We start from the raw sequence: 25,959 nt of genomic DNA on the forward strand, positions 1-25,959 counted from the left end.
GGGCAGGCTGCATTTTGAGCAGTTTTTTAGTATTATTGAGACTCTTTGTGTCACCTGAAATATATTTTCTAGATCTGATCTTTATGAGGTAATTGTAATGAGGTTTGTAATAGTGCTGAATGTGAAAGCAGCTTTATTGGGCAGCTAATTCAGGTTGGAAAAGAATCTTAAATGTTTATGAGCTTATATATACATACCTTTTACAAGCAATTTGCTTTTGGAGCAATAATACTTTACAATAGTTTACTCAACCATTGTCTTGTATTACTTAATGAAGTATGAATTAAGCTTAAAAATCAGAATTTAGATTATGTCTTTAACCACAGCATGTGGAGCCTGTACATAAAGTGTGTTGAAGCTGACCAACAAATTACTGAAAGAAGCTGGATATATTCTCCATACATATTGTGGTGTTGCTCTACCTTCTGAAACTATCTGAGGTTTGATAAAATTACTTCTACTTTCACAGCTTTTAGCAAACACTGGATATACCACAATGTCAGCAGCTTCCAAATACTTGACAACCACTAATAATGGTTGATTATCATTTGCTCTATGTCAGCTGAAGTTTCCTGTGAAAAAAAAAAAAGAGTATAAAAATAGAATAGTCTAAGAAGTTAGAGCATGGCTGCATCCATGAAGTGCATAGCTGTAATCTCATTATGAAAGCTGCCTTTCAATCCTTGCTAATAAGTATTCAGTTACAAGTGCAAGGTCTTTTTTCAGTAATTGGGGCCCCCCTTTATAAGCTGCAGAGATAATATACCCACTATCCGTTCTGCAGACTTGAACAAGACTCTACTTGTTGTTGGAAAATATTTTATTTGAATTTTCCATTTTCTAGATTTGCAAGCTGACTTGGGACTGCAAAGTCTGCATAATTTCTTTCTTATACTGTCAGCAGCAGCTCAGACTCCTGAAGCCAAATTCTGTTTTCAGTTTCATGTGAATCACTGGAGCCTGGAGTTGCACATATGTGGCTGAGAGCAGAACTGATAGAGTCGTGTTGTGCTGATAGCCTCGTGCTTGTCATTTTGTTAACAAACCTGCCATTAATGTGCAAGACAGAAGGCATTCCAGCTCATTTTCCAATTTCCTAACATGATTACCTTGATCTTTTGGTCTAACAGAAATTGAAACATCGTCCCTTCTCTCCTCAGTTGCTACCCTTAACATCAGTCAATGTGAATGACTAGTTGAAAACAGTGAATAAACTGAATTTAAAGAAGAAAAAAAACGTGTTTTTATCACCACATTTTTTTAGAAGAGCAGTTTCATAAAAATTAAGCTGTTTTTATTCTTCCTTTAACATTTTCATTCTGTGTAGGAGACATATTATTCCATTCATTTGATCTTAAGACAAATGTATTGGACCAAATCAGAATACCATATAGACAATCTTGGGCAGATCATAGCTATTATTAATTGATAGGGATGCTTGCTTGAGAGACATGAAGGGAGAGGCACATTTTCTCTGGTGTATTTAATAACTGCTAAATATCAATGGAATGTTTGTACTGAATATTTGGAAATTCAGTAAAGCTTCAAAAAAAAAATCATGTCACCATCCAGCACTTATATTTTATAACTGTGCAATTGAAAATATTGCTATAAAGGGTTTTTTCTCTCCTATAAAATCTGATCTTTTCTGACTTATATATGCATACAATAAAAGCAGATTTGAAGTTTGTAAAAGCAGTAAAGTATGTTAAATAAATGGGAGTAGAATAAAAAAAAAAGTAGAATATAATTCTTGTATCACACTCAACTGCTTAATCAGTGGAGGTACTACAGACTGCAGCAACGAACATCTGGATGTAAATATAATCTATGTAGCATAGCTTGCTTTGATTCTGGTTTTGTTTGTTTTCTTTGTGTGTGTTTTTTCCTGATTTAATATGGGTAGTGTTAGTGCTGTATTTGAGATGCTACACAGTATTGGCCATTTGCTGTGAGAGCTCTTCATTATTATTTCCACTGTTTTTAAAAGTCAGAAGATGAATCTCTTGCAAGCTTTTCATGGTGGTTTTAGCTCATAGCTGAGAATATGCCTCTGGAGTTTCCTGTGTTGGAGAATTTCCTAAATGCTTTCTGCCACTTCTGCTAACCAGAGCAGCCCCACCTGCTCTGCCAGCTACTACTGGTGTCCTGCAGAAGTACACCAAGAGCCACGGTGTCCAGCTCTGCTCCTGTCACTAAAGAGTTTGAGAGAACCAGGTAGCTACAAGATTGAAATTTGGCAGCACAACCTGTCCTAAAAGTGGCCCCGGACTTCTTGAAAAAATGAGTGTATATTCAAGTGTGATTAACTTCAATCACTCTTCAGTCATTTGAGAGGAAGTTTTGAGTTGATCAAGTAATTTCTCTTTTTATTTAAATCTGATTGAGTGCCCTTTTTATTTTTGAAAGCAGTAGGAGTTTATGCATTGTTTCTGAAACAAAGCAGTGCCTGCTTGACCTGGGACTGAGGTGTTCAGTCTCAGGTGCTCTGGTTAATTTTCTCTTTCCCAGAGGTAGTTGCATTTCTATTCGTATTTTTACTGTAGGGCTGAGAATATCCTGTGAGTGCCAAATACTCAATGCAATAATTGATCTGTGAATAGAGTGTGAATAAGAGAAGAGTATTTATTACCTACACACCTGCCCCATTAACACATGCCTACTGTTCCACCACCTCAAGTAACCTGACAGACACAGATGATTGAAGATCTTCAGTTGTTCCTGTCTGTGGGTTGATGCATGCTGTCAGATAGAGAGACTATTCAAATGATCTTGGCACTAATTGCATATAAATGTACTTTCCAACAATAGGGAGAGTGCTGTAGCTGCAGAACTAACTTCGGTGAACAACAGTTACGGAAATAAAATTTCTTTTCATGGAATCCAAACTAAATGTACATTTTGTTGATTTTGTTTTGACATTTTTGGCAGTGTATCTTAAAGGTAGAGAAAACTTGAGTCTTTTCTTGTTGTTACCGAAACTAGAACATGAAAGCTGCTTTTTCTGGCTTTCCAAAGGCTTCAGGAAAGAGTCACTCCACAAAAAGAAACTGCATTTGGATCTAACATGAGTAGCATTATCAAATGCACAAGAAAATAGCACAGGTGCTTTGTATTTCCTTTTTTTTTTTTGAGTCTTGATTTGATGTAGAAGGTTTTGGAGTATCATCAATTGATCAATAAAACATGTTAGACCGCATGCTAGTACTGATTAATTCACACCTTTGGTACACAGTAAGAAACAAGGTGAAGCCTGGTGTCTATAAAGGGACTTGCTAAGTACGTTAGCCAGTTGTCTACTAATGTGTGTAGTATGTCTCTGAGGACCACCGCAGTGATCCCAGCCCCAGCAGCCTGGGATACCCACAGCATCAGTAGGACAGGCAACATGGCAGGTAAAGGAGGTGTCCAGCTGGCGAACCTTCTTCTGGGGACTGAGACAGTATGCTGAAAAAAATAATCCTAGACTTTAAAAATAATTGTTAAAGCTGTGTTTTTTGCCTTCTATAAATGAACTTTTCGATTTTGTGTGCTTAAAGATTGAGTATAGTTTGTGAAAAGGAATCTTATAAAATATACTATTTGCTTATTTTGCCTTTTTTTTTTTCTTCTAATTCAGATTCCAGAAACGTTGGCAGCACACTGTAAGTGCTGCTTTTCTCCCTGCCACTAGTATTAGATGAGCCTTAATCATCCCCAAGTGGCCAGATTGTAGCAGTTATATTTCCATAACTTCTCACTCTTTTAATCTCCGGAAGTTTAATATTTTGGGGGGGAGGGCAGTGCTGAATTTTGCCAGAAAGGGATGGGACATTTTCCTTGTGCTCCCATTTCCTCACCAGGTCTGCAAGTTCTGCCTTTTTTAAGGAACTCAGTAGACCTGAGTCCTCAGTAACCCCCTGAGGGGAGTTCACAGATGCAGATCCATGCAGAGCTGTTGAGCCATGAAGGTGCTACCTTGGACCTCAGGCTTTCCTCACCAGGGGTATTTGCAGCCTGTGTTGATGAGGCTGCATGTTTTCGGGAAATTTGTGTTTTCACAAAGCTTAGGATGGAATTTAAATATCTAAACACAGGCATCTAGCTCCTAATTGGCCTTCCTGAGACTGCCCTATGGAACTGGGGGGTAGGATGGGACCTAATAGAGATGAGGTGCCTCCAGGAGTAGCAGTTGGAGGCCAAGGGAAAGATGTCAGGGAACCACAAGTGGCACCAAGATCTGTAATTAGACAACTTGGTCACACCTTTGTTGTCTCATAGGCTGAGCCCTGCAAAGATGGCCGTAGGGAACGGGGATTGTGGTGACATGATGTACAAGGGGAAACATAACTGTGCCTGAGTACTAATTCAGTTTATTACCAAATTTATTGCTTGAAAAGCTGTTTTAAAATCAATTTTGTACATCATAGTGGTTTTTTTTTTTTGCTCCTGATGTATTCATGAGTGTTTGGCATACTGTGCACATTAGTAGTTTTGAGAGAAGCGACATTAATAGCTATTAAGTTCAGTCTGAAATTGTGTGGCATTGTTAATTACCTCCAGTCATGTAATTTATTGAACTTACAAAACTTAAGTTCTTGAGTGCTATGACTAATTATAAGATTGGAAATTAATCCAGAAGTGGAAATTACAGCCATACTTGAAAATGTCTCTCAGCCAACTTTGATCATTTTCAAATGCTTTTATCCACAGGTCTGTATGAGGAGATCCGCCAGTGCCGTGAGGCCTGTGGAGAAGCTCACATGAAAACAATCCTAGCAACAGGTGAACTAGGGTCCCTTGCTAATGTCTACAAAGCCAGTATGATCGCTATGATGGCAGGTAAATATAAGTCTTCTTCTTTTTAAGCTAAGAATATCTTTACTATATTATTCATGAAGCGTAAAAAATTCTCATTGTGAAAGTTTAGTTTTGCCTGTAGTAGGCAAAAAATTGTTATGCAGCAATTACTGAAGTTGCAGGTGTAGTAATGAAGTGTCATTTGTTTTGTATAATCTACAAAAAGGTACGAAATGTTAAATAACACTTAGAACTGCTAAACAACAGGATTTGTAGGAAAAATAGCGTTTGTCTTCAAATGTCTGATCTTTGGTATTTTTGATAAGGGCACATACATTTGGGGCAGGTAGGCATTATCCACATAGTGTCAGTGAGTGTACAGATGTAGTGTGAGCAGGTGGGTCGTGAAACTGTTACAAATGTAGTTGGGTAGTTCTTTGAGAAGACTTATGCTGACTACAACTGTTTTTGGTTTGTGCTCACTCCTAATCATCTCTACAAGAGTGTGGTTTGAGTAATCCAACTATGCTGGAGATTCATCAAGAGGAAGAGCACCAGTGATGCAGCAGGTGCTGGAATGCTCTAGATTATAACTGTTTTTAAATGGCACTCTCAAAAGTGGGACAGTTAATATTGACAGTTAAATGATGTTCAGTTTTGCCTACTTTAAACAAGACTTCAGAGCTGTGGCTTAATACAATCTTTAAGATGCAAAATGTTCTTTGGACTCTGTTCTAAACATCTGCTTCTTCCACCATACTTGAAAGAAGGCACCTCTGTATTGGCAGAGGGAAATGTAAAGATATCCCGAAAACCACTGTTAGTCCATATTCTAACTAAATTTTGGGTCATTTTTGTCGATTTTTTTTTTCCTACTGTAAGCTCTTCAGACCTGGAATTTCTTATTTTAGGGGAAGAAAAGGTCATTTGAGTGTCTTGTCTGTATTTAAATAAATATTCAACTTGCAGCTGACCTCCTTGTCTTTTTACACAGTGCTATGCTTATCTACCTTAGATGGAATGAGAGGCTTTTATGCTTTTTACTTGCTCAGCTACAAAGTCAATTAGTATCATTAAGTACATAGTACAGTATTATGCTAGTAAATATTGTTTTTAATTAGAAGAGGTACAAGGAATGCTTTTCCTGTCTTTTATACCATTATAATTATAATCTTTTTTTAAAATTTATTTAAGAAATTCAGATTGTAAGGCATTAGAACATTTTCAGATTTTTCGCTGGTGTAGTTTTTTTGAAATACAGCAGATGGCTCTATTGTTAATGATTTTTCTTGTATGGTTATTCATTTTATGAGGTACCTATCCATATGAGTATGTGCAGTAATTCCCTTATTCCAGTCTCTTGCTTTTTCTTTGTGGATAAGTATAAAAATAAGAATGTATATACATGTATTGAAGGCCAAATTTTCAAACTCCGACTTGTCAGAGTAGCTGAGAACCTCAAATTCCAGATATTTGTTTGATTTGCATACTTGTAATATTTTGAGGAGAAAGAAACTTGGCATGGTAGGTTTAAGCTCTCGCTTTTGTGACCATATGTTTTTACAACTGGTGCTCTGATTTAAATGAAAGAAAGAAAAGAAGGTTTAGCTGATCTTGTGGATATGCCGGATTCTGGGGACTTTTATTTGAAATAAATGTGAAAAAGCAGCACCTCTGATAAACCTGACGCTAGTGACTAATTACATGAGAGGAAATGAGTTACATGGTATATTGGATTTGATTGCAAAACTGGCTTTAGAAGTTTTTTCTGCCTCTGGCCACTTATTCTTGTCCTTGAACCAAAATTTGCTTCTCCTTCAGCTATGTTGTTAGAAGTGCTCCATAGAACTGAGTTATCCAAATTGATAGCTGAAAATTACTTCAGATGGGAAAACTAGTTTTGGGGCTTTTTTTTGATTGATTATGTTTTGTTAGTTTTTTTTTTTTTTTCTTTTAAAACTGTCACCACCTTAGGAACCTAGTTTACTGCCTTGCCTTTCATGCAGTTGTGTATCAGTGCAAGTGAGTACGTGGTATACAGTCCTTAACCTGCTTTCACTATGCAGTGCATAATGCAAGTCTACCATGTAGGGAGTACAAAATCATAGCCTTACATATGTTCACATTGCTATGTTGAGCATACATACTCACATGGAGGTCCTGAAGCACTGTGCTGTTACAGCATGTTTTAAAATACATGTACGTACATTGCTCCAAAAGTAACGCCTCCTATTTGTTTCCAGAGAAACTACAACAGATACAAAGAGCATGATAACACTATTTGATAGAGCAAAGTCTCAGCTACAAAGCACTGTTTTTCATCATAGTTGCTGCCATTAGGTATGCATTTTCACCAGCAATAAACAAGCCTGCATGCCGTACTCTATAAAAATCTGCACCAGCGAAGATCCACTGTTGCTGTCACCACTACTGATGTGCACCACCCACCACCTCGCTGTGCTCACATCCACTGTTTCATCTCCAGAAACATTCAGCAAGTGTTGATGAATGTCAATGGGTGCCATTTTTTTCGCATGGAGGAATTCAGTGACACCCTTTTGCTTCATGTGCACTTCCATGGCAGACACCATTTTGTCAGACTGCCCCTTCTGCTGTCATCTGTCAAACAGCAACAAAGTATAACAGAATATTGTCAGAAAGGTTCAACCTCTATTGCAATACCATCAACACCACCTTTGACATTGTAGGCCAGCATAATAAAATAGCAGACGTTACTTCAGAGCAGCCCTCCTATCTCCCATCTGTCTCATTTGTGAGACTCAGAAGGCTGGAGACAAAAGAGTGTCACAATGCAGATCTAGCAATAGCCACATGATTAAAAAGCTTGCCTGGGATGTCTGGCACCTGGGCTCACTGACAGGTCTCCCACATAAAGGTGAGTTTTATTTGTGTTTGCCAAGAAGGGTCTCAATCCCTCCTCATAAAATTACTCAGCTTTTCACAAAGCAGTTATCTGAGCAGGGAATACAACACAGATGACTCCTCTCCCAAGTACCTTTCCAAAATTTCTGTGCAGTCATCCTTGTGCTGGCGTGTGCACAAGGAGTGATTGATGTGTGCTGAGAGGAACAAGTTCCATTCAGTCTGATTCAGCTTCCAAGTAGGGGGGTCACCTGCACAAATGATTGACTTGAAAAGGCATGCCAAAGCCTTTAAGTAGTGTGAAAAGTGTGCACCTCCACATTGGCTGGAATTTTAAAATAATACTAAGAGCCACGTTCAGGCTGGAGTAGTGTGTCTGTGCACTTCTATATTCAGAAGTGTTTGCTTCGACCATGTCTGTTTTCACCCAAGAAAGAGGCTGAGCCCAGCAGAACGTGCAGCTCCCAGCAGTGCACTGGAGGCCAGGGACAGCTTTAAAAAATGTGGTTTGTACAACATTTTTGTTGGGGGAAAGGGTGTCTTCTCAGTGAATTTGATAATAATTTGCCTCTATTTGAAGCAAATACAAGAATTTGCGTCTTCTTGGCTCGTTCTGTGTCTGAAACCATATCTGTCCTAAGTAACGTCCACTTTTTCTTCCTTTTCTAGCACACTACATAGAGAAAAAGACATCAGAATGGAAATAGGCAACTAGTTCTCTTAAAGTCTTTTAAGTCACCCTTTTACATATTTGACTGACATGCTAAAAATTATTCTGGAATATTTAAGTATCTATTTCTGAGTGCTGTTCTGAAAGAGGCTGACAGCCCTCTAAGGACAGTGAGTCAGCTAGCAAGAATAATTCTTGCAGTGCTAAGGAGGAGATAATGGAGAAGGTAAGGAGTGCACAGCACTGGATCAGTGTCACTACCAAAGAAGCACACTGTTTTCAGAAAGCTGAAATAAAGTCTCAGACAATCAGGGAATTTTTGTTCATAGTTTGTACTGTCCACTGCCATTTTTTGGGCTTCTTAAAATCTTTATGTTGGGTTTGAATGCATGAGCTTCCCAAGGGCAGCTGACTGCATCTTTGATTCTACCAGAAAGTTTACAAACGCTGAGCAGAGCAAACTAGTTAGTGATTTTCAGCATTTGATTTGGTTGAGGTCCATTTCTATAGGAGAAACACAAATGTACATCTTTGTAACCTCTTCAAGAAACAGTTCTGAGGAACAGAAATAGGAGTGCTTGGCTCCCTAGTACTAGTGCAAACTGTGCTATGTTTCTTCATCTTGTTGTCTTTAAAAACAAACAAGCCACAAACAGATCTTGTTCACTGTTTTATTATGACAGGATGACAGGTTTTTTATTGTTACATTTTTTGACACAAACTATATTGTGAAGTGCCAAGGAAGCCAGATAAGGAAAGGAAAGATGGTAAACTTGCAGTGGGAAAGGAAAGCTTCCGTAAAGGGGAGGATGACTTTATTACATAAAGTTTTTATTTTGGAAAATATTATTATTTTAACAATATTACCTATTTACAAAAACTTTATTATCTTATATAAGAATTTGTGTCAATTAAGGAGGGAGAGGTGGAGGAAGTGGCTAAGTAAATATTCATTGCTTTAAAAGTGAAAACAACTTCTTTGTCTTTTTAACTGTGAAAACTGGTCCTCACAGTACACTTCATTTGCCTCAATCTTTGGGAATTTGAGAGAAATGCAGCAGTGGCATATGAGAGATACCTATGTAAAGATCAGGAAGAAGAGATGGTACTTTTACTAAACATACAGATTTCAAAAAATTTTTGTAGGTCATGAAGTAGTTAGTCAAATAAGTTGAGATACTGACTCATAAAAATTGAATTTAGAAAGGGAATGAGTTTATGCTAAAAAAAACCCTAACGTCTAGATTTCCTCGCATAAAGAAGCATGCAAAAATTATCAAAACATGGCTGAGGCAATAAAGTCTCTCATGCCAGTAGGCCAGAAGAAGAAAACTAAACCATGTGGAATCTGCAGACAGAAGTTTTGAGATACTTTGATACTTTTAATTCCAAAATGAGCAGAAATAATACAGCCATCATTTACACAGCAGAACCTAAAGCCACAAATAGGCTGGCTTCATCTTAGCTCTAGGGAGAAACTGGCTGAGAACTGTCGTATTCAGTCTTTGGCTCTGAATGCAGACAGGAGTTCCCTTAAGAAAACTCAAGACACAAAAGTACTGCTTGAAAAGGTTTCCTCAGAAATCCTGAAGATCAGAATATCCCACCACACAAAAACCTAGTCCTGAATTAAGAAAAGATATAAAAGTTCAATTAATAAATGAAGAGGATCCAAGAAATGTGGTTTGGAACATCAAAGCATAATGCATAGCTACGCAGCTCTAAGTGAGATTGCTGTACTGTAATTAATGTTGCTGCAGATCCAATTTTAGCATAAATAATGGAAACACAAATTCTGAAATACTAATAACTGTTGCTGTTTTGAGCAGTGTCATCTAAAGATTTGTTTGGATCCAGAATAGATGGTGTGGCTTTAAACTTTTGAGTGTTAGGAATGCATTTTGTACTGTTGGATGTGCACTGCCATGGTCCAAAGCAAAAGTTCTGCCGATTGAGAAGCTAGGCATGCTTTGTGCAGATAATACTGGTGTAGGAAATAAGACTGATGAATAAGTAATAATACTTGGCACTTAGATAGCACTTTACATTTTCAGGGTACTTGCAGACATTAGCAGAAGAAATCTCACAACAGCCTTGTGAAGTATGAGATGAAGATCGTAACAGACAAGTCAAAAGTCAAGCTGAGATCAGATGTGAGGCTTCAGAACCCATGTTCACACCAGAGGTTGAAAGTTCCATTCAGTAGCATTTCAGCTGTATTACATTTAAAGAAAAATGTGATTTAATTATGTGTCTACATTCAGCTGTAACTTGATACTGGTAAGACACTTATTAGAGCCCAAAGCAAATGAAAGGCAAATCAGGGGTGGAGGCTTGGTAGTAGAAATGAATCATGGTTTCAGTTTGTCTCTTTTTACCAATCCAAAACACACACAATTGTATTGAGTTTACTGTGTATTTGTAAAAGGTTCACTTTGCCATGTAAAGAGAGAGTCAGAAATTAGGAGTCAAGTGTGTCTGTCATGTTCCTAAAGCAGACCAGATCAAAACTGTCAGTTCCTTTCTACAGAAACGAATAATCTTTGAGTGCTTTCCAGGGTGACTGATGATGTTAAGCTCTGGCTTAGAGTATAAGCCTGGGGGCAAACTAGTCAGTCCTCAGTCTTTGAATGTAGGAAGAGGACTTACTCTCTGACTGGTGAGTAGGTCTGTCTCAGTCACAATGTGGTGGTGATTTCCTCTCTCCCTCCAATGAAGCAGGACCAAGGGCATCCAAGCTGCAATGTCAGTTACTTGTTGTGCTGTCTTGGCTGAGCTGTGCTCACTGGAAGGATATTGAAATGCGTTATGTTCTCGCACTGCCTGCTTTCTTTAGTGAACAAAGCACAGCACAGTGAGAGTCCTTCTACTAGATTCCCAAGTGGTACAGAGTAATCCCAATTTTCCTTGACTGTGATCTTCTGATAGTACAGATTAGATTTAGCATGGGCTAAATTTCTGAATTCGTTTAGTTTACCAAGAGTGCATTATATGTTTTTTTTTTATGGCCCTCTTCTAGCTGAATATTAGCAGAAAATACCTCATTTGTGCAAAGACCTGCCCGTTTCTTCAGAATTTTTAGATAAATTTGAGCTTTCAGAGTTGGAACTACTTCAGCTCTTTGCATTGTGAGGATGCATTGTTACACATATGTTTAGGATCATGGCCTTGGGTGCTGTCTTGCAATGTAGAAGTGGTTGCGATGTGGCTACTGTAAGATGCTCATCAGGACAGTATTTAACAATATTGAATCGTTAGTTGTTGATAACTTCACTGTGTTTGTTGCAACACATGTCTTGCATTCTACGTAGTCTGCATGTTCATAGCTCTGGTGAATATCAGTGAAAGTTCAGTGCAAGGAATGAACATAAAACATGCTATGAAAAACCAAGATAGAGAGCAGGTGATACAGCAAGTGACACAGCCTGACTCAAAAGTTTGAATGATATTATACAATAAAAAAGGTTTGGGATTGGGAGTTAGATCAACACATGTTCCTGGCAACATGGAAAGTCTTTAAATATACTTTGTACAAAAGAAGCCTATACAGGAACAAGTGATAACATTTATTCTGATCCAGAGTGGGGAAAAGTAAGTAAGTAAGTAAATAAATAAATAAATAAACAAACAAATAGGCCAGTAGTATAAAAATGCAGATAACTGCATGTTCAATAAGGCAGTACAAGGATGCTCCCTTAAATGATGTAATTGCCTACAAGCTTACCAGTGATATTGCAGCTAATCACTAGAAATAATGTAGGTGCAATAGATAAGCTTGGAGTTGAAAAGTTATAACAATGCAATCACAATACCCTCAGGTTTGGATTACTGATGAGGATCTACGCAAAGAGTAGTAACACAAAACCAGAATTGAACTTGAATAAAGCAGACCTGGAAAGAATGCAAAATGAGACTTAAAAATCTACTTGGAACTCAATTATGTATGTCTAGGGAATCAGAAGTATAAGAATGGTTAAAAACACTAGTGTAGGCTCTAATGAAAAGTCTTACCTAAAGTCTAAAGAGCAACAGAACCCCGTATATGTAAATAATATGCAAGAGAAACAAAAATACTGAAAAAAGTACACAGAATCCTTGAGGGGACAGCAGAGTTTTAGTGTATACAGTGAAGCCTGAATGTATTTGCAGCCATAGATGGGGGGAGATAGTTATCTGAGGTTGTTCATATTTGCAGTTCCAGGATGCCTGGTGACTCAGTTTTCTAATTTTGTGAAAGGTCTATTCTATTAATGGTGTTCTTCTGTAATCAGAAATAGGAATATAAAGCCTCTACTCAAGTCAAAGAAGAAATGCCAGTGTAAAAACAGATGACATCCATCAGCTCATTACCTGCTTATTTGATTTTCATCATCCATAACACTACTTGACTTTCCCTCCACCCTTTCCCCATTTCCAAATAGAGACTGTAGTATTTCTAGCTAAGTCAGGAAACCAGATGAGAGGTAGAATTGCTTGAGAAAGCGGAATGGATCCTGGCTTGCCTTCACCTTTGACAACTCAGTTAACTTCTCTGTTTTTCCATGCATAAAATTGACATTGCACATTTCATAGGGCTTTAGTGAGGTCTAGTAAATTAAGATACAAGCAGAAGTACATTCCTGTCATTAGAAGGAATAAATTTTCCCTGTCTGCACATGAAGATGGAACACCCTTGGTCACAGCTGAAACTGGGAAATTTAGCAAGAGAAATTCTGGGAATGTTCTAGTGGAAGCGTATGACTGTGATTTCCCAGCACATGCAATCCTGGCATTGACTGTGAAGATGGGAGCTGGCACAGCTTGCCACAGTACTCAAGGGAGATGGCACTGTGCACTGCAGATTTGACTGGCACTGTCCATAGCTGCAGAGGGGTCGCCTCCCTTCCACCATTTTAATAGCACTCACACAAAATAGAAGAGATTTATCATGTCTCCTGTACATCTCTTTTGCTATGCTTTAGTGTTGTGGCATATCAGAAGAGTTTGAATCCCCATCTGCACAGATTTCTGCTACTTGACCTATGAGAAGATAGCCATTTACACTTCAGTCTCTGAAACTCGTGTGAAATAGATTACAGTGAATGGAAAGGTACTGACAGTGTGACATAGTGCAGTGAGGGGTCAGCCTTCTATTAAGAAATTATCCTAAATGCCTGGATAGTGTTTTTCTTTTGCTGATAGTCAAAATATTCTCAAAGCATGTTAATTAAGGAATATCTAAATGGTGTACTTTCAATTTACAACAACTGATGCAGAGAGGCGAGAAGGCACCCCTGTTGCGTTAATTTTCCCCATGAATGAAACCTTGTTTCTATGTTAAATAATTTGTTAGAATTTGAATTAAAACTTTTGAAGTTTCATATCGCCTCAGACTCAGAAATCGTTGCACAGTGAATAGTTCTAGTCAAACATGCCATCAAAATAACACGGCTTCATAGCAAAAGCCTTTGCATCTGTGAAACTCTGATACTGAAGGTAATGGTTTGAGAGAATGCAATTTTAAAACATGGAAATATTATGTAAAATCAATAGATGCACAGGGTACTATTTATTTCTCTGATATTTCAGGTTGTTTTTTTATTGTGTTAGCAGCAGGTGCTAAATTCCACTAAACAAGTGAAAAATAGAAATAAATATTTAATTTGCCGTATCTATCAATTATACAAAATTGGCTTATGAAATATTAAAGTATCTTTTAAGAGATTGCAAGTAGAATGCCACTTAGAAAATACAGTCCCTTAACAGCAATTTAATATAGATGTGGAAATAAACTAAGCATGATTTTAGGTTTGCAGATCCTGGGATTTTTTTGTTAATTTTAAGGTGGCAGGGCCTCATGAGTTCTTTACAGAGAGAGTAGTGAGGTGCTGGCTGGAACAGGCTGCCCAGAAAGGTTGTGGATGCCCTGTCCCTGGAGGTGTTCAAAGTCTGGTTGGATGGGGCCCTGGGCAGCCTGGTTTAGTATTAGATACGGAGGTTGGTCACCCTGCCTGCAGAGGGGGGGTGTTGGAGCTTGATGATCCTTGAGGTCCCTTCCAACCCAAGCCATTCTATGATTCTATTATTCTATGAAATTATTTTGAAGCATACCCCCATGATAGTAGAATGTGAAATCAGCTTTCTAAACAGAAAGATGTTGAATGGAAAAATACACTGGGAGTACATGATCTTGAACATCAATAGGCCATTTTAAAACACTCCTAAACACTCATTCTAACAAACCCATTTACTCATCAGGAAGAGGAATGCCGTGAAAAACAAAGAAGCATACCAAAAGGTGGACACATAAGCAAATTCCATATTGAGACATTAAAGCGGGACAAAAATTAGTTATACAAAACAATTTAGTCTTTAGAAGATTGTGGATAGTGTTCTAACCAGTAAGCTGGATCTTAAAATATACTGAAATCAGTATAAAGACATCCACTAACTTTTAACAGATCAGTTCCTAATAGTGCTGACACAGTATTTCCAGGCATTACTTCATTAAGTGCAGAGAAACAGGCTGAATGCACAAACTTACTGTTGGGTTGCATGTTACTACAAACACATTCCTCACTGAGCTAAATAGGACTGACTATTTGATTGCAAACATTTAAGCTTGCATTTAACAGCTTCCATTCCTTATATGTTTTTAACTAGAATTTAAAGGTCATATTCATAGAGTTTGTCAGTCCTTTCTCAAAGGAAAATATTTTGATCAGAATGTGACAGTAGAGTATAGTAATATTCTTTACCATAGCTTGCGGTTATTTGCACCATTTTTGATGAGTTGTGAAGAAGCCAGAACTTTGTTGATAAGTACTTGGATTGCTTCATCTGTTTCGCAGGCTCCTTTGATTCATAGCAGCAAAGGACAACTCATGTTGGGAACACGTTGAAAGGAATGGAAGGAATTCTTTGATATAATACTTTGGAATTTCACCATGTGGGAAATGCTTCTGGTTTATATCTTTTAAAATTAATTTTCTCAAATGAGAGAATCACAGATAAATAAAATGGTGGTTCTTAATTTTAACAAGGTAATATCTAGTTTCTTACTATATGTATTTTACTGTTGGAAAAGCCAACGTCAGTGGCTTTTCCAGAGCTTCCTTTAATAATCCTGCTTTGAGGGGTATTTTCAAAGACAAAGATGACAGCAAAGTCCATAGTCCACGGCAAGTCAACAGGGATCTGACATCTGATTGTCTTTTGCCGCTTTGATGTCTTTCTCCCCCTAGCACTTCTGTTTTAGAGTGACTTTCCCTGCAGTGTACTGATTTCTCAAGCAGATTTCCTGTATTCTCAGTAAATCTAAGATGTAGGAAAGCTTCCTCCTTGTTGATGTCAGAACTTTGCAGGCAAAAACTCTTCCTTCTACAAACTTTGCCACTACAATGCCAATTCAATGTCCTGCTGATCAGCCTATCTCAAAAATTGCAGCAGAAAAGTTTTGTAGTTTATCAGGAAGATTTGTTAATTCATCTCTAAAGAACCAGAAAGGAAACAAATGGAGATGTTCCATATTCCATGCAGCACATTAAACTTAAATTATGCAAGAGGAAATTATGAATCATGTATCTTCAAAAGCATCCTTCCCACTGGTCCTGGAAAATGGACATGCAGAGAGCTCAGGGGAAACGCAAAGCTTTACACATAAATGGAGCTTTGACAGGAACCCAAACCTCTAGATGAGAAAGCATCTTGGTGGGGTGTGATGGAAAAATGCCATGTTTCTCCAGGCCTCCAGATGCCAGCATGAGGAATGGTAGCATTGGCATGTGGTTCTCTGGTAACAAGACGCTATATCTGTGCTCTTGATAGCTAAGTGCTTATATTTCTGTTGTAATCAGGAACAGTTTGTGGCCTCTCTGGATGTAACCAGATTTAGCTTCTGAGCAGTTTGCTTGGTTATGATCGCAGTGCAGTTGCAGCTTTGAGAAGGCTCCTCTGGGACCTTCAGTGCCATTTTCAGCCACTTCCAGTGCCTGGGTTAGAATTACAGCTTGCTTAGTTTTTAACTAACTGCCTCCAAAGTGCACTGCAGAAATGCTGGCTTACTGCTTAAAAGTAAAACCAAACAATCCTAGTGAAATAAATAGAGCTACTCCATGCTTTTGATCTTCCTTATGAGATCATTAGCAGAGACTTGCTCTTATTATGAAGTAAGAATTGAATACATGAGAGAAACCTAGGAAGACAGCAATGTATTTTTCTGTTGAAATGCTCAAGCAAGAGAGTTAAAAAAGTGTAAGTACATGAGTGCATGATGGGGTGATGGATGAAGAGAAATATTGAGGATTTAAGGATGCCTTTTGTGCACTGTTTCTGCAGTGAAACACAGGAATATGCAAAGCACTTTGCAAAATGAAAATACTTTGAATTAGAACAAAGAATTATTAATTACTAGCACTGCTGCAATTCCTTACTTGGCAATAGTTCAGCGAACAGTTCTGCCAGCTGAGGTTATTGTCTAAGGTCTGTTTCATGAAAGGCATAAACAAGAGAGAGGCTGCAACTGTCTGAGAGTAAGTTTAAATGGTGGAAAGCAAAGGGAAGATAAGACTAGAATTCGTGCAAGTTGGAAGGAGATAGGGCATTTGAGGCATCAGTGATGCATTCTGTATTATTCATAGCTGTGATTCTGATTCAGCTTCTAGGTTTTCTGCATTTTCATTTGCTAAATTAGGTGGGACATCACATAAAGACTAAAGTAGTCAGTGAAACGTAGAAAGGTTTAGATCATCGTGATCATACAAAGCTTGCAGACGCCTCTCCACAAAATGTGCATTGCTACAGCACAGAATTTTATCTAAATATACTAGTGAATAATTTAAAGAGACCTGTTTATTTTTTAATAAAAAAGAAGCATATAAATTGAGTGAGTGTTCCTAATGTTACTTACAGCTGCCATTGAGCAGATGTTAGAGTTTCTTAGCGGTATGCTAGACCAAAATAAGTTTTATGAATAAACAAATAACTTCTTTTTATTACCAGCTCTTTTAGACTGATTCTCTGCTAAATTCACAACAAATGGCTTTTAAAAATCTCCTCATAAATAATTACCTTTCTTGTGCAACTTTTTTATGTAGACACTTGGATTTTAATTACAATGATGAACTATTTTAATAAATTGTTGAATAATTTTATCTTTTTAGGGCTGAATCTGTGTTCCTTTTTTTTTTTTGACGTAGCTGGTTCCTCAGAATTTAATCCTTTTAAAATTCTTGCTAGTTCTCCTCATCTTACACTTTCACTCCCCTTTATAAATTCACACCGAAGAAGCAAACAGCATGCAGCAGCATCCTTTTCTTCTGATCTCCCCATGTACACACCCATCTTAGCTTTCCAGTTAACAACAGCCTCCTGTTACTAGTAACCATTTTGTTTAACTCAGTCATTTTGATCACAGAAAATCTGAAGAAATAGCTCATTAAGTGAAGACAATTGATTTTTACTTTCAGATAATGTTTGGGAGCCTTAAAAGCACTCTACAGAAGATGGCTATCAAAGAGGATATTTTGTTTAGTTGTTAGACAAACCACGTGCAACACTACTGTACTGAGCTTCAGACGATGTTTTCCAATGTAAATACTTACAGGTGTGTATGTGTGTGCTTTGATGTAGAGAAATGCTACATGCACGATTCCTTGTGCCTTCAGTTGTGATTCGGTGACTTGGAAAAATGACAGCTTTATGGAAGTGTGTACATCTTTATTGAGATGGCAAGGAGAAAAGACAGGTGACAGGTTTTATAAACTTCTTGAATCTTAAGTCTCATGATATGGTCAACTTTTACTCAATTAGAATCACCTGCTAGTAATAATAAAAGAAAGCAGAAAGGATTTAAACTTTTATAGTTTTTTTTTAGACTGAGTATGGAAACAAAGTATGTGTCATGATCTCACTCTTGATAGAGTAATCATGAGTCACTACAAAAAGTATAAATACCAATTTAGGCACTGTTAGAAGTCATTGCTGAAAGTGTTGATCCTGCAGGGCTTTGAGTTTACTGGATTAGGATCTGTCATGTAATTGTATCTGTTCCTTTAGGGTGTAGCCTTGGGTACCTTTGTTGACTGCTGTGTTTTGTGTGATCCAAACTTTGCATGCTTAAGACCAAACTCAAGTGGGGAGACAGTACGTACAGCCTTTTCTATTGTGCCAAGAGCTTAATATTTCAGAAGGAAAGGCATAACAAGGTGGTTGTGCTTCCCTGTATGACATTGTATGACATGATACTGTCACCAGTGCTGCATTTTGCCAAGTGGCAAGCCAGGGATAATGTTTTGTTTAACCTCTTCTGTTACAGAATGTGTAAGTGTGGTTGAAGAAGCCATTGCTATCAAAGTAAGGCTCTAAAGTACTTTTCCATGCAAAGATATGAACTTTAGATAGATAATTTTTTTTGTAAGAAACACATTAAATGCACTCTGAATGAATAGTGACATTTAATAACTCTCCACTAATACCACTGAGGATACATATATCTAGCACAAAGAGAATTTGATACACAATTTCTTTCATTCCCAGTATTTCAATAAAAAGACTGAAATGCCGGTATTCAAAATGACATGTTTTTAGTGTTGGTTTAAAAAAAGTAAAACCTATAGCTAACGTCTAGATTTGAAGATCAGAATATCATCTTCATTTTGCCAGTGTGTTAACCAAATACGTATTTCCGTATCAGTTACATTTAACCAAAAGCCAGGCAGTTGTTTGATCAGATTTTTGGTACTTTTGGTTCACAGTGCTTACCGTATTTGCAATCTCTGACCAGATTAGGACACAGACTTCTGGCAAGTGGAAGGGAAGAAACAACGTCGCAGCATGTTAAATACCTTCTTAAGAGTTGCTGATGGTGCTTAAGAGTTCTTTTGATTTCCTTCCTTTTTTTAACTAATTCTTTATAGATTGTTACGCCAGAAGAATCAGCAACATGCCTTCATAAAGTATCCCTTTGAAATAAAATTGTTAGTTTTGCCATGTAAGCATCATTAATAATACAGCTGAGGTGGAAAAAAAAGATTTCCTAAAAAAACACAGGAGCGTGTCTTTCCCTGACTCCCAGCTGAGAAGTGCTGTCTGTTCAGAGTGTAGCTGCACAGTCAGAGCTTTTGGCTGGGTTTTTTGTTGTTGTTTGGGCAGCAAGTTTTTTGGTATTCAGGCCACCTGAAGAGCTAGAAACCTTCTGAAATAACCCTCCTGACAGTAGTGAAAACACTCCACCCTGCAGCCCACACTTGCGGGTTTTTTGCAGCTTTGCTAGCTATCAAATTATCAAGGTGGGAAAAGAGGAAGCAGACTGAGGGCAGACTTGCTGGGAAGGAGGAGCTGTGAGTGAGCTTCTTATAATTAATGTATATATTATTGAATTATCTCATAAAAAAAGAAGAAATAACTGATGGTTTTTGTCATTTTGACAGTTCTGCCTTGAAATGCACTACCTTATTTGTAACTAAGTCTTTCCAGGGTGTTTCTCTTTTGGTACTCGTTGCATTAAAAGAAGAGTGTACAACACCTACACCCATGGCAGAGTCTACTTGTTCATAAGTTGATTGTATTGAAGATTTTCAAGTGTCATAAAAATTAAACCAAGTGCTTTAGCATTTTCCACATAATCACGTGATTACTGGAGGGAGATTGTTGAACTTGCTATGCAAGCCTATAACTGCCATCTGATTTCTTCAAAACAGGAAGAAACAAAGACATTACAGGCTGGGGTCTGGTGAGATCTGTCACTTAATATTTTTCAGACAAAGTCAGGACATTGACTCTTGGGAGATTTCTTAGACAATGAAAATCTCCCCAACACAGAAGTGCTGGAGAAGCCTCTGCCTGTGCCAGCTGCCTTCTTCTGTGTAGGGACAAAATGGCTGAGCAGCCGATGCTGGATACTTGTCTTCTGCATAACAAAGAGGATGGATGCTGAGCGGGTTCTGACTGTGGCATTAAGACATGACTTTTAAATCTCAAAAATCAATCGTGCCTTCCTCTGGGTTAGAGTCAGAACAGAATCTTAAACTGCTTTTGCTACAAAGTGTTGAAAAATACTCAAAGTGACATTGAAGTGTCGTGATTTTGGCTCTATTATGTGTCTTTTCTTTTAATCTTTAAAATTCATAGCACCTTCCAATCTTAATAAAGCAGACTAATTTTCTAGTTGCATTGTTCAGTATGGAGTATCTCTGAATGGATTTTAAGTTGCTCTTTCAAGGTGAGTAATTTTGTTACAGGCTAATAGATAGTATGTAAGCATACCTGAGTTTTAATGTTAACATATTTATTTCTGAGTTGATATCAACATTAAATAGTACAAAGCTAAATCTGGTTGCTACAAGATGGTATGTGAAATACCATGTAGTGCTATGATTCCAAGCAGTCATGGATATTTATTATTTCCTTCCAAGTGCTAATGCTATTAGTGGTAGATATATCAGGGCTTTAGCCACAGTTTGTAAAATGTCATGTACTAGACAACATTTTGAGAGACTAAGATGTATTGATTCAAAGCCAGGAATGCCAATAGATGCCTAGAACATTGCTGGTTTAATTATATCACAGTTTAGGATGGTTTATCATTGCCTGAATTATTTAAAGTGTGAGCAAGTAAATCATGCAATGCAATTCAATGTTTTTAAGTTAGGATTGATGGGTGAAATTTTCAAATAACATCTAGGTTCTCCCACAACATTTTCTTTTCTCACTCAGCTAAATGAGAGCACAGGGCTCAGTGTTCAGAACCTGAATGCCTGCCCCTAATCTGAGAGACCAGCCTTTATGTTGTTTGATAAAGCAGCAACTTGTTTTTGCAGCAACTTGTAAAGTGATAAGAAGGTATGTAGTGGTTCCTTCTCAGAAACCCAGCATATTTGTAGGTGCTGTATGTGTAATAGTAACACTGCCAAAGCAGGAAAAGGTCACCTTCCCCTCCTAGTCCATGGCCATATCCACATTCCTGTACAAAGACTATGTGTTGTTATAACCTTTAGTTCTTTTATGCAGAATTCATCCTTTGCTATCTTTGCAGCAAGGAGTGGGAAGGGGATGCTGAAGGTGTAACTTCCTTTTTGAGGGAAGCCTCTGCATAACAGTGAAGATGGCAGTGGCAACAAGTGGGAGCAGCTCTGCTGCTGTGGGCTCTCCTCCAAGCATGCTGCAGAGCACTGCCTCTAGATTTTGTGCAGCGCTACAGCTACACTCAACAGTAACACCTTACTGTTGCCAGCTCTACAGTACAGTTTGCGAACTATTTTATTCTGGAATTATTTTGGGTTGTTTATGGTTCTTCTACTCTTCAAGTACTTTGGTAGCTGATGGAACATCCCTCTCTTAAAATAATTGTACTGCTACTCTTTCGACCCAGTCCACTCTTCTCTTCACTGCTTAAAAGTGCCATGGCTGCCTGCCTCCTGTTTTGTCACAGATGTTGTGCTGAGGAGATGGCATGGGTCTAGTCAGCTGGGTGAACACCATGCCATCCGTCTTACCTTCTGCGTGGGTGCACGGAGGCATACTCCCAAGCAGAACCCATGTTCTCATGCTAGAGCAGAGAGGAGATTTGTACTGATGTCTCCTGTGTTTTGTCTTGCTTAAACTGGTGGCAAACCATGTTCTACACATTAGTCTGTGGAAGATCATAGAAGGTTTGGGTTGGAAGAGACCTTTAAGATCATCTGGTTCCAACCCCCTGCTATAGGGAGGGACACCTACCTCTAGACCAGGTTGCTCAGAGCCCCATCCAGCCTGGCCTTGAATGCTTCCAGGGAAGGGGCATTCGCAGCCTCACTGGCAGCCTGTTCTTGTGTATCACCACCTTCACAGTAAAAAAATTTCTTCCAAGTATCTAGTCTAAATTTACCCTTTTCCATTTTAAAACCATTTCCCCTCATCCTGTCGCTACACACCCTTATAAAAAGTCAGCTTTCTTGTAGGCCCCTTTCAGGTATTGGAAGGCTGTTCCAAGGTCTCCTCAGAGCCTTCTCTTCTCCAGGCTGAAGGGCCGCAGATCTCAACCTGTCCTCATAGGGGAGATGCTCCAGTCCTATGATCATCTTTGTGTCCCTCCTCTGGACCCGCTCCAACAGCTCCATGTCCTTCTTGTGTTGGGGGCTGCAGAACTGGACACTCCAGATGGGGTCTCACGAGAGCAGAGTAGAGGGGCATAATCCCTTCCCTCAACCTGTGGTCACGCTTCTCTTGGTGCAACCCAGATACAGGTGGCATTCTGGGCTGCAAGTGCAGATTGCTGGCTCATGTTGAATCTCTCATCAACTGACACCCCCAAATCCTTCTCTTCAGCACTTTCTCAAGCCATTTTCCACTCAACCTGTATCTTGAGATTGCCCTGACCCAGATACAGGACCTTGCACTTGGCCTTGTTGAACTTTATGAGGTTGGCATGGGCCCACCTCTCTCCGCTCTGTTGACTCAGAAATAAACAGCACTTGGACTCGATAAGCTGAGGGGAAAGGTACATTTTTTCTTAGTGATTATTGTATGGTTACCATTAGGTGTTGGAATGCATTGGTTTATTTATTCGTTCTACCTTTGGCTTGTCATGTGTCATTAGGCAAACTGCTTACCCAGTTTTAGTATTGCCATCTGCAAAAAGAAATAAGGTTAATATAGGTTGTATACTGTAAAGCCCTTGAGTGTAATGCATGGTACACATTTTTGAATAAATAACATAAAAATCTCAGGGAAGTAGTGCAACATTTAACAAGTAGATAATGATACAGGGATTCCTTAATCTTCTTTGTGGTCCCACTCATTGCTCTTGGGAGTGAATCCTGCTGCTTTTCATTGGAGAGGACAAGGGAGAACTACTGCAGAGGCACATAACTGCCTGTACTGCTCCTGCACTCATACACGTCCTAACACTGCTTCTATTTGGTACTGTGGGAGGGGACTGAGAACATGTGTTTTTTTCTTGTGCTTTAGTGTGATTTGAAGCCACAGGTGTCACCACTGACGGGGATCCCAGCTGTGGTCACTGAGGTCAGAATATGTCCATTATTTCTTTTCTCTTTTACTATGCACAAGTAGGGTTTGGATTGAAAGAAATGCTCTAAAAATAACAAAAGCCAATGTCTTGTAGCAGAACTAAAGAAAGTGGTATGGATCGTTCTTTTGAACCTTCTAAACACATTTTAAATGAACACACAAGAATCTAATACTAATTAAGTAATAGTATCCTATGGAGACCTGTGGTAGATACTATAATAGTGCATTAGCAAGCTATACATAATTCAGCAATGCTGAATTCCTTCAGAGATCACCTACAGGGAATTTTGCATAAGTATGGACTTAATAATTTGTCCCTTCATGTGTGTGCATAATTGTTCCTAAGGGCACTGTTTGGCCTGCAGATTGCCCGTTACCAGAGATGGTGTACAGGAAAGGAAGCATCCATTTCTAGTCTTGAAAACCAACTGAGATTATAGGGTAGGTCATTAGAAAGGTTGTCTTATTTGTAAACAGACATTAAACATGGAGCCCCATGTTCTGATTCATTTTTTGCTTCATGCAGGCACTTTTCAGAAAAGAATTGCAAAGTTTAGTTCACAAAATGCCAAATTGTAAGCCAGCAATTTCAAAAATGCATAGGCACCTGAACAAGTGTTACGACACAGTAGCCATGTGTGATGGAGCTGAAGCAGCTCAGTGAGCTACTGCTGAAGCATGCTGTCACAGATATGTATTCTCTTAAATGGCAAAATTAAGCTGCAGGGAAATATATTTTATCTTGCAACTGCGGTAGAGTAAGGATGTGTAAGTGGACTAATGTGATGTCTCAGCTAAAAAGAATTAGCCATTCATGTTAGCCTGCCACTCATTTTCAGAGGTTTGATCTTAAGATCCTCTTTTTTAGGTACTCATAAAATGAAAAAAAAATGTCTTGCTCGTGGAACTCTATACGTATTTGATAGGGTTATTATTACTGCTGCCTTGTCAGCACAAACAATAGAGGCTTACTGTTGTCTCCTCAACAGCATGACTCTGTGCCACCAGACTGAAGTCCTGTAAGGGAGTGCATCTACCCCATGTTGCCACATTTTGTTATAGCCAAGTTGCAGCAACCAGATACATTTCTACTCACTAGAAGTACATACTAAGTAACATGGCATAATTGTCCCTCTGCAAGCATATGTCTCTGAACTGTTGTTTAAAACTGCCAGATGCATCTTTGTTCTTTTTTAAGAGTAAGGCAACAACTCAGATTCTGTAGTTATAATCGTTCCCCAAGGGCATTTGAAGCACTTTGCAACCAAAAGGTTGTGATTACTCCTCAATTGCCATACTGCTTGTTGTTGCTTATTGCTTAATTATGGAACCGTAATATGTTTCTTGGATGCTGTCAGCTAAGTAGCATTGTTTGGTTCTCACGCTCTGCTTCATTTTTGCACGGGACAGGGAAGCTTTGTGATTTTTTGATACGATGGAGGGGATAGCAGTAGGATGGCCAGCTCAATTCTGACCTTCAGGAGAACAGGGCATTGAATTCTTGCCCTGTCATCTGCTTGACTTAGGCAAATCTTTCCCTACGCTCGGGTGCGTAAGGCTTAATGAGTATGTGGGATAAATAGTGGGCCTCATCTTAATCTCTAGGTGTGGGTTTAAGATGCTTAAGCCATTACTTTCAGCAAATCCAGCTGGTTTGGTTTAAATGGTCTTCAGTGACCTACAGTGGCTGAGGTGTGTGCGTAGAGTGCGAGAGCAGAGGAACAGAGTTTTAATATCTGGAAATATTCTAGCTAGTGTCACAGGGCACAGTGATCATGGCTCAATTGGCCTGGCTCTCAACTGTGTAGAGAACTCAGTTTCTCTGTACAGACTGCACTGGTCACATTCCTTGAGGTTCATACTAATTTCTGTCTCCATTTAAACTGAGGTGATGCAGTTTTTGCTTGCTTGGGCCTTGGTGCTGTTCCTGGGTTCAGAGCAAGCCCAGCTAAAACAGGCATCTAATGCTGCTGTGTTGCACAGGGGATTTGATGTCTGCACTCTTCACTGATTCAGTGAATCGTGCCTGACTCACAGAAAGGCAAATGTACTTTTGCAGTTGCACTATGAAAAAGAGTGAAAATGTGCCCTTTTCTAGGCTCACTGGGCCTACTAGTCTATCTCGAAAAACTCATTTTGTAAGTCTTTTGTGTAACCTACCCAAATGAAGGAGAAAGCAACAAGTGACCCAGGGGGTAATTTAACATCGGCTTGGATATTTGTATGTATATATTCATAGGAAGATGGGAAGATAGGTGATAAATTTGGGGTTCTAAATCATCACCTAAGTTTCCAGATGAAACTCCTACTGAACTTCATTCCTTAGACTTGTTTTTAAAAACATGAATAAGAAATCGAATTGATGAAACACTTCTGTTATTACAAGGTTGGCATAAATTCTACTTAATGAGGTGCTTTTTATGGCAGCAGTTGATTTTTAAATCCCCCTTTTCATTACTGAAATCTCCACTTTAATAACACATTACGTTGCAGAGTGCTTTGGTAGCATGCATCTTCTGAATTCAGTGAGAGGCTGCCTGGAGTCCTGCATGGAAGCTCTTGTATCATGAATAGAATTTGTTCAGGAAATAAAAATATATTGTTTTCTTTGGTAGAGGATGCTACTAAATTGGCTCTAT

At 38.6% G+C, this 25,959-nt stretch overlaps 1 protein-coding gene across 3 annotated transcripts in view; it reads left to right on the plus strand.

The window, feature by feature from the left end:
- Positions 1-25,959, plus strand: part of DERA (deoxyribose-phosphate aldolase) — a 52,868-nt gene that overhangs the window by 16,194 nt on the left and 10,715 nt on the right. For all 3 annotated transcript variants that reach the window (XM_085230889.1, XM_010713766.4, XM_085230896.1), the window contains one exon: positions 4,693-4,821. In XM_085230889.1, the coding sequence (XP_085087015.1) occupies positions 4,693-4,821 (129 nt within the window). The remainder of the gene's footprint in view (positions 1-4,692; positions 4,822-25,959) is intronic.

This window comes from Meleagris gallopavo, chromosome 1, assembly GCF_905368555.1.
Source record: "Meleagris gallopavo chromosome 1, MGAL_WU_HG_1.1, whole genome shotgun sequence".
Classification (NCBI taxonomy): Eukaryota; Metazoa; Chordata; class Aves; order Galliformes; family Phasianidae; genus Meleagris; species Meleagris gallopavo.